Genomic DNA, 9739 nt, shown 5'->3' with positions numbered 1-9739 from the left:
TTTAGTAACTTTCTTTTAATCTAGTCGAGACGAAATTCAATTAAAAATGTTAATCAAACAAGTCTTTTTACAATGAAATCGTATATTATATCATAAAACAAATATGGATTATACAAAAAGCTCATGTACTACAACGCAACATCACCTATAAGATATTACCAAAAACAAAAACATCACCTATAAGATAATAATCTAATTAAAAATGTATATAATAAAACAGGTTGCTTAATTTCTTTATATTAATAGACTCAATCGTCACATGTGTTTACCTAATCAAGTTGTCTACGATGGGAAAATGCGATGATTTTGAATCCTCATTACCCCTAATGTTTAGAAAATTAAATAAATAAATAAATAAATCAAACGTCTGGTTCTAGGGTTTTTGCTATTGATACGATATATATATTTTTTTGTTAACTGAAAAATATATGAAAAGGGTATTAGCTTTGATTTGATGAATAGACAAAATGGCCTTGGGGAATGTACACATTCACATATCTTACGTATTCGTACCATGGATCATTAGTTTATCTTTTTAATTTTTTCTAACAGAACAAGAACCATATTTATAAACATTTTCATGGTTTTCAAATCCAAATTGATCTTACCATACAGAGAAAAAAAAAATACTAAATATATGTTAGTCATATTTAGACAAAACAACATATATATATATATATATTATGTCCCAAAAAAAAAAAAAATTGCAAAAACCACAAGTGAACTGAACTTCCTCTGTCTTGGCTCTGCTCTTGTCTTTGAGGTGTGTCTGGTCGAAGACCCCATAATAAGAACATATAAAGGTATATAATAGTCAGAGCATAGTTGTTAAAGGCAATTAAAAAGGTAGCATAAATGCATAATAATAGTTTAGCGTGATGAAAGAGGGCTGAAAAGTTCATCTTGTGTTGCTAGCACTGATTCCAAGTAGAGAAACAGGATTTTAAAGAACTATTATGTGTAAACCAAGGAATTGAAATTTGTTCATCATAAGGTGGTTGTGAGTGAAAATTTAGAGAATAATGATGGCCAAGGTTTTCTATGTGAGAAAGCCCAAAAGGAAAAACTATTTGAAATTTTCCAACAGAAAGTATAAAGTTTCATATAACAAAACAAGCGCTTCGATAACTCTTTAAATTTTACTTTCATTTTTGTTTTTTATTTTGTATTTTTATTTTTTTATCTACTCTGCTTATCCTCTCTATTCTCTTTCCTTTCTATTAAGAATTTGTCAAATTTTAAGTCAAAGCCAAGAAGACTTCCACATGTTGGAAGGACACACCCACACTATAAATTTAGATTGTAACTCACAAAAAAAATAAAAAATAAAAAAATAAAAAAATAAAAAAATCAACAAATGGAGGGATAAAAAAATGTTGGGTAAATGGTACAATTGAGAACCTATAAATCATTTCAAAAAGCTTTCATATAATATAAAAGAATATATTAAAATATAGCCCTTTTTTTCTTTTTTTCTTTTATTTTTTTTATTTTTTTCCCTGACTACCCAAAACATAGTCGCATAAAACTCATATATTCTCCACCACCGCTAACCAATTCATTTTGTCACCGTGATCGAGCCTTCTTTGAGATAAAAAAAAAATGGCCAATCAACTGGACTCTTTCCCACCCTTTTCAAAAAAATAAAATAAATTCACAAAAAAATTAAAATTAATCTTTTATACCATATAGAAGAAACAGCTAGAAATCACAAATAAGCGAATCAACAAGGAAAGAAAAACAATTGAGAGTTACACAAAGATCTGCTCAAAAAATGAAATTTTCATATATAATATATATACATAATTTTCCTTTTTCTAATGTTCAAACAATTTTTTAACCTCTTCGAACGTGAGGAACATAAGTTATTTTGATCTGGAAATCCATCATTGCTAAGAATTTGCTTGAACTCTTTTATATATATCTTTCTCATACACCAAACGGACACCGAACGGTCCACATCATGAGTCATCATACAATTATCTGCCATGAAATGAAATCTCAATGTGTCCAAAGCTATTTTTCCAGTCTCTGGGCATTTTACAACTTGGATAATAGAATGGCTAAAGATGATCTGAGCTAATGATATTCGCAGGACAATCCACCAAAAATTCCCATTTATTGTCAACTTTTATATCACAAGTATCCGAAGAGCTTGGACGAAAGAGCACACACAAGGCAAAACCAGTGATGTTTGGCGAACCAAGCTGGGATTTCATTTCCAGGAAGAAGAATATCAAAATTTAAGTTCTGATTGATGGGATTCTGTAGACAAGCATTGATAAACCATCATGTTTTAGTAACAATATTAATTAGAATTTAGAATTAGTATAATTTTACCCTCAAACTTGCCACATTTTATAGTTTGTTCCCTTCTTTTTTTCTTTTTGTCAGTTTAGTTCAATCAAACAATTTCACAAATGAATTTGATGAAATTAACAATAAACTATATATATACTTGTTGTGTACAATTAATTTCATCCAACTCATCCGCTAAAAGTACATACCTTTATAGTGTCAGGACTAATGTGAGAGTTTTCGTAGTTTAAAGACAAAGCAATATGAAAATTTATGAATAGATGAGTTGGTAAGGAACTTAGATTTTGTTCAAGAGGGCAGAGACTTTCAAGTCCCACCATCGCCTGAATTGGAGGCTTAGTCAATACCTCTAGCCCTCCAACGACAAAGCATGGTAAAACATGGCATACATATATACATATACATATATATATATATATATATAGCGAGAGAGAGAGAGAGAGAGAGAGAGAGGAAATACTTGAAGAAATCTTTTGAGTGATGCAAGGGCGGTCATTTTGCTGTCTTTCTTCCTTGTCAATTCAAAGCAATCCACACAAATTGCAGAGCAGCACAATTGAGATGGCTTGGATGGATCCAAGAAGGAGTTCAATGAAGAACAATAATTAGCATTTACAGCTTCTAGGCTACATGGAACCTCTTGTCCCAAACATCTTGGTTGTTGGCAATACTCCAAAACCAGATTTTCAAGCTTCGAAAGTCCATTCATGCTTGGAGGTAGCACAGAAAATGGGTTTTGCTAAGATTTAAATCTGCTAATGAAACTAAGCAAGCAAAATAATCAGGAAATTCTTCCTCGGAGTGATTGCATTGACTTGGATCCAGTGCTTGTTTTTGCATTGACTTAAAAACAATTACTTGTTTGTGCTGCCTCATCCGTTTTTTGACTTCTTTTTTTTTTTTGTAGCAATTAATTAGTTGATTCATCATCATCTTCATATAATAGTATTTATTCCGATCCCAATCTTTTATTATTCTTCATCTTAATTCATTTTCTGGACAAGTATTGTTCATCTTAATTTGACTATGAAGAACAGTTAGAAGAAAACCAAAAAGAAAGGAGAAAAAAAAAGAAAAAAAGTAATTTATTAAATATGTATACATGACCAACATCACCTATCCCACCTAATATTGGGTGGTAATTAATCCTGGTCAACTTTTTGTATGTCCTTCTTATATACCAAACGGACACCACAAGGTCCACAGGGAGAGAAATCGAAATCAGGCTCATAAGAATTTGTATAAAATGAAAACACAATGTGGCTGCGACCTTGACTATTCTGCCAATCTGAACGGAAATACAATCCACGTGGCAGATAGAAGAGCCATAGGTGATCCGAGGTTTCACTTGGCGAGGGACATTGTAGGGTTTCAAAACCCCACTTCTGTCCGTTGATTTTTATGTCGCAGAAAATTTTATCTTGGCAGGCATTACGAAAGCATAATGAGAGAGCAAAACCCATCCAATTCTCATCGCACCAATCCGGACGTAGTTTTATACTTATTGATGTCTCCGGTGATTTTCTTTTGGTAGAAGTTGATGCCACCGATGATTGTTTGATAAACCAGGTTGGAATTTCACTTCCTGGAACGACAATGTCATATCTTCTGCTTGTACTAAGTGGATCCTGTTAAAAATTTTAATAACCACATCTAACATTAGTTTTTAATGCAACATTATATATATTATTCAGGAGTTTTTGATAATGTTGCAAACATTTTAATTGATCTAGCAAGTGCTAAAAGTTATCACTCATCTAAGTAGATATTTTGTTTTAAATCATTAATTGAAATTACACTTAACATGTTAGTACATTTTTGCTTTATGTTGGAAACGTGTTTATAAAATATCATAAAACAATATATATATATATATATATATACCTGAAGGAATCTTTTGAGCGCTGAAAGTGCTGTCAATTTGCTGTCTTGCCTCTTTACCAACTCAAAACAGTTCGAACAAAATGCTGAACACAGCAAGTGGCATGGTTTTGATGGATCTAAGAATGAGCTCAATGAAGAACAATAATCAACCCTGACGTTTTCTAGACTAAGTGGAAGCTCTGGCCCCAAATGTCTTAGTCCTTCACAGTAAGTCAGATCAAGATCTCTAAGCTTGGATAGTCTATTAATACTGGAAGGTAGTACAGAAAATGGATTCTTGCTGAGGTTCAATACTTCCAAAAATACCAAGTTGCCAAAATCAGGAAATGCTTCATCTGAAAGACTTCCATTGCTTAGATCCAATTTTTTCATATGACCACTTGAGATCAGACCCTTGCTTACTGTAGGAGTTATCACATTCTCCACCCTTTTCCACGTATAAAAACATAAAATCTTAATAAGACTAAGTTATAAAATTTTAATAGTAAAACAAGTAGAAGAATCAACGAGAAAGGAAAAGCATGAATATCGATATCCATGCTATACGTTACCTCTTTGATGTACTTGAGGAACTCACATCCTCTTGATCAGAGAATTCTTCGCTGCCAATTTGGTTAAAGTTTTCTATGTCTTTCTCGTATACCAAACGGACACCACACGGTCCAAAGTACGAGTTGTTGTTCGTTGATTCAGCGTAAAATGAAAACTCAAGGTTGCTGCAGCTATTCCAGTCTTCGGGGAAGTTCTCACGAGGCAAATAAAACAACCAAAGGTGATTTTCAAAACTTTCACTTTCAACATCTGTAATAGTCCTCAGCATTCTAGACCTCCAATTTCTGCTTTCGACTTCGCAATAAATTTCATCATCCGAGGACTCAACACAAAAGCAAACAGACAGAGCAAGACCGATCCATTTATTGGTGCACCAATTTGGATCTAATTCTATATTAATTGATGGGCCTGAAGATTGTTCCATGAACCAAGCTGGGATTTCACTTCCAGGTAGAACAATCTCAAAACCTAAGCTTGGATCTAGGGGATCCTGTAACATATGAAACCCATCATTCTTAGTACTATTTAGCATCAAATATACGTACACACACACACACACACATATATATATATATATATAGAGAGAGAGAGAGAGAGAGAAAGCGATGGAGAAGGTTACAGAGAACAGAGACAGGGCAGAGACAGAGATGTGAGATATTAAATATAGACAGAGACAGAGCAGAGACAGAGATAAGAGGCAGAGACAGAGATAAGAGACAGAGACAGGGACAGAGAGGTGTAGAAAAACCTGAATAAATCTTTTGAGTGATGAAAATGCTATTGCGTTGCTGTCTTGCCTCTCTACCAATTCGAAGCAGTCCGCGCAAAATGCTGAACAGCGTAATTGGCATGGCTCTAATGGATCCAAGAATGAGTTCAATGAAGAACACTGATCAACCCAAACTGTCTTTAAACTCGATGGAAGCTCTGGTCCCAATTTTCTTAAGCCTTCACAATACTTCAAGTTTAGATATCTAAGATTGGAAAGTTTATTGATACTGGGATGTAAGGCTGAAAATGGGTTTCCACTGAGATTTAAATCTACTAAAGAAACAAAGCAGCCAAAAAATCCAGGAAATGATTCATCAGTAATATCACAATTGCTCAGATTCAACATGTTTAAGGACGAGAGATCGCCGGGCAAGAAACAGTGGTTCCGCCCAACAGAACGGTTGATTATGTTAGTCTTTATCGTTGAGTGTACAATGCCTTCACAACACAGAGTTTTGAGGTTTCCCATAAGAAAGATTGAAGGTGGTAAGTATCTTAAACCACTTTTTGTTACATCAAACTCCTCCAAACTCTTTAATTCCTCCAAGTCCTCTGGTAATTTGCAAAGCTTTGAACAACCATGGAGATCAAGAATTTTGAGAGAATTCAAACCTTGTATTCTTCTTGGTAAATTTATTAAACTTGTGCAATCTTTCAGGTTGAGCAAAGCAAGCCTTTTAAGAACTGTGATGGATGGATGAATCTCTGATAGTTTTATGCATCCTTTAAGAATTAACTTCTCTAAATTTGGGACTACTTCAAAGTTTTCAAACTTCCTAAAACATCTCGAATCGCTTAGATCAATGGACTTCAATTTGTATAGCTGGTAATTTTAGACAAGAAATTAAGAATTAAATATTTATCAGGACAAAAAATAAATATAAATATGCAAACACACATTAAAAAAAAAAAAAAAAAAAAAAAAGGTTGTACCTCAATAGGGTTGTCCCAAAGTTGTTGGATATTACTTTTGATCAACTTCAAATGAACAAGTTCATTTGGTTCGAAACTTGATGGGGGATTTTTGTAGGGAAATCCATTCCATTCAAGCAACCTTAATTCATCCGAAAGATATTCAAGATTTGGTGTCGAACCATCACTTGTAGTTGGTGATAAATAGGAACCGAAAATCATGAGTAATCTTAGGTTCTTCAAATTTGACAAGGCTTCAAAGCTGATCAATTTTGTGCTTTCTTCTAGAAAGCTTTGTATGCCTTCGATTTTATCGGTTCCCTGTGAATTGACATAAAAAAATGGACGAATCAAAATATGTATAAGGTAAAATGTTTTTATATTTCAAAAGGTACTAATGTTTTTAATTTTTCAATTGTATACATATAATTTTAAATGCAGAGACAACCAAGTGGCAAAATTCGTATTCTTACCGTTTTCTTTTGTAAAATACGTTTAAAATCAACCGCATCCCATATCCTGCTTCGTCTTCCTGGCTCTCTACGTGATTCTTGTCGAACAATGTCCTTTCCCATTTCTTGTAACAAATCATGCATCGAGAGCTTGTTACCATTTTGAACAACAAGAGATTTATCAACAAGAGTTTGTATCCCGATTGTAGGATACAACTCACAGCTCTCCAATATTTCTATAACATAATCTTTGTCATATCCATTGAAGAAGCAAGCAATATCCAGGAAAATTTGTTGATCTGTTTCCCTAAGATCATCAAAACTTATGCGCAGTTTTTCAACAATGTCCTTCTCTGCATAGTTTTTCAATCTTTCCAATGCATCCATCCACTGAGTTTTGCTTTTGCCACATAAAAATGAACCCAGTACTTCAAGAGCTAATGGAAGACCATTGGCATATTCTATCACTTGGTCAGAGAGCTCCTTGTAATCTTTCAAAATAGTAGTACTACTAATTGGGAAGGCTTTCAAAGAAAATAGTCGAAGAGCTTCTTTATAATTTAGTTGCTCAACTTTATAAATTTTACTTCCTTTGTATGCATTTGTTAGCAAACTTTCATCTCTCGTTGTCACAATGACTACACTCCCTGCACCAAAACAATCATTTTTCTCAGCAAGTGCAACTATTTGTTCCATTTTGTCTACATCATCAAGAACAACAATGATGCTTTTCTTGCGTAGCCTTCTTCTTATCATGTCTATTCCATCATAAACATTTCCGATTTCAATATCTTTGTCTTTCAAAGTGTCTGAAAGCAGTTGATTTTGCAAATGCACACGGCCATTCTCTTTCTTTTTACAAACTTCTCGAACATTTGCAAGAAAGCTACTACCTTCGAATGTATCAGACATTTGGTTATAATAAGCTTTGGCTAAAGTTGTCTTGCCGATACCCCCCATTCCACAAATTCCAATAAACCGAACATCAGTAGAAGATCGACAAACAAATGAATCAAATTTCTTCAGACGAGAATGCATTCCATACAAACCATCTAATGTTTTCGTCGACCTAACACCAAGTTTTCTTGATACCTCTACAATAAAGTCTTGTATGAACTTTGATTCGTCCCTTAAGAATTCAAATAAAAAAATTGAATTTTAGTTAACATCCTGGAGTGAAAACACAACATGAATATTTCATTTCTAATTGGTGAATTTGGATCTCTTATTTCATTTTTTATACTTCCTCATCGTTATTCATCATCGATATGATGCTACCTTATTTAAAACATCAACTAAGAAATAAAATAAACCAAAAGAAAAATAAATAACTACTATTTATAATAATGTGAAATTCTATTATTGGTTGGATGGGAAAAGGAATAGGAGATCCCTTCCGTAATTAATTTGTTTATTAAAATTATATTAACATTGCCAAGGTTCGACTAATTGGTTGGCTGTTACTTATTGGTAGCTGGATTTAATTTTCTAAGGAATCAAATTGGCAAATTGCTCAGAAATATAATCATTTTCTCTTTCTAGGTTTGCTATTGAGAAGCTTATCACCTATATTTTAATATTAATTATTTGTTTGTCTGTTCCTGTAGCAATTTTTGGTTGATTAAGGGAAGACATTTTAAAGTATTAAAATACCTTCCCATATATATACATATACACATTTTTTTTTCTACTATTAAGTACTCTTATTTCCTTTTTTTTAATTAAAGGTAAAATAAAAAAGACCTCATAATATTACAAGTAAAACTTTTAATTAAATTTCAAAAAATTTGTGCAAAAATAGGAGAAACTTTTAAATTGTAACACTTAAAAAAAATTTTATAAAGATATATTCACAAACTTTACCTAAACAAGACCTAAATTCATTCAAGATGATGAATTTCCATTAAGTATAAGACAGATTAACCAATTACTCTAAAATTGAGTTTGGAGAAAAACAAAAGGATCAAAAGAAAAGAAATTAAAGTCAAGAAACACTTACGTTGTATCGTTGACATGCCAACCAGCTAGATTTCCGACCGTTTTCAGAGCATCCCTCCAGCTTTGCACCTTTTCTGAGCTGTGCCTTTGATCTCCTTCATGTTTCTTGAATGCTTCTCCATAACTCCCACTCTGATTCCTTACATGGCCTGGATCTACATGATAGAAAATTGGCAGTATCTTTCCCGAGACTCCCATAAATTCAACAATATTGCCCAGTTCAGTCAAACACCAACTCGAAGAAGCGTAATTTTCCGAGAGAATGATGATTGAAGTGTAAGAATCTTCAATCGCTTTCAGCAATTCCGGGGAGATTTCTTTACCTCTTTCAAGTTTGTCATCATCAAAGAAAGTGTGAATTCCTTTTTGGCGCAAAGCATTGCGAAGATGACCCGAAAAATTTTTCCGGGTATCTTCACCTCTGAAGCTCAAGAACACATCGTACTCTTTTGGTGGTGAAGAAGAAGAGAAATTTGAGTTGGAGTTTGCCATTTATGTTTGGCTAGAAGATCAGGAACAAGAAGGAAACTTCAATAATAAAGGCCTACTAGGTAACAACCAGAGATGTTGATCTGTATTGTTAGAATAGAGAAATTTATATATGTATATATATTATTGATATGCAAATAATTAATGCCTAAAAGCTTATAATATAGAGAGCACAACATTATTTAATCACAATGATTGGAACTAAATTATTGACTTTTGCATGTGAAAAGCCCTATTATAAGCTGACCTTATTCTAGAATTTGTTGAAATTCTTTACATATGTATATAATATTAGAGAAAGAAACGAAAGAAATAACTTTTTGAATTTTAAATCAAACTTATGATCAAAGCACTCATTATCA

At 33.0% G+C, this 9739-nt stretch overlaps 1 protein-coding gene across 2 annotated transcripts; it reads right to left on the bottom strand.

The window, feature by feature from the left end:
* Window positions 1-3435: 3435 nt before the first annotated feature.
* LOC107409088 (disease resistance-like protein DSC1) lies at window positions 3436-9473 on the bottom strand. Of its 2 annotated transcripts, XM_048463608.2 has the most exons (7): window positions 8890-9473; window positions 6912-8019; window positions 6460-6759; window positions 5504-6349; window positions 4755-5245; window positions 4204-4630; window positions 3436-3947 (listed from the first exon to the last, which is right to left on the bottom strand). In XM_048463608.2, exons 1-7 carry the CDS (start codon window positions 9378-9380, stop codon window positions 3462-3464), a joined length of 4149 nt encoding a protein of 1382 aa, XP_048319565.2. In that variant the 5' UTR covers window positions 9381-9473; the 3' UTR covers window positions 3436-3461. The 2 variants fall into 2 exon arrangements, with proteins under 2 accessions (XP_048319565.2, XP_060674125.1); XM_060818142.1 differs by lacking the exon at window positions 4204-4630 and having other exon boundaries at window positions 3673-3947.
* Between the last annotated feature and the right edge of the window lie 266 nt (window positions 9474-9739).

This window comes from Ziziphus jujuba, chromosome 6, assembly GCF_031755915.1.
Source record: "Ziziphus jujuba cultivar Dongzao chromosome 6, ASM3175591v1".
In the NCBI taxonomy this organism is placed as follows: Eukaryota; Viridiplantae; Streptophyta; class Magnoliopsida; order Rosales; family Rhamnaceae; genus Ziziphus; species Ziziphus jujuba.
The sequence above is the reverse complement of the archived record's forward strand: the minus strand, read 5'-3'. Positions and strand labels throughout refer to the sequence as shown.

Bases quoted from the DNA above. Each gene is read 5' to 3' on its own strand.
- LOC107409088 (XM_048463608.2), bottom strand. From the start codon at position 9,380: ATGGCAAACTCCAACTCAAATTTCTCTTCTTCTTCACCACCAAAAGAG. The intron at 5,246-5,503 runs GTTTTTCTACAC...CATATGTTACAG, and splicing joins CACTCAAAAGATTTATTCAG to GATCCCCTAGATCCAAGCTT. The intron at 4,631-4,754 runs GTAACGTATAGC...TACGTGGAAAAG, and splicing joins TCCTCAAGTACATCAAAGAG to GGTGGAGAATGTGATAACTC.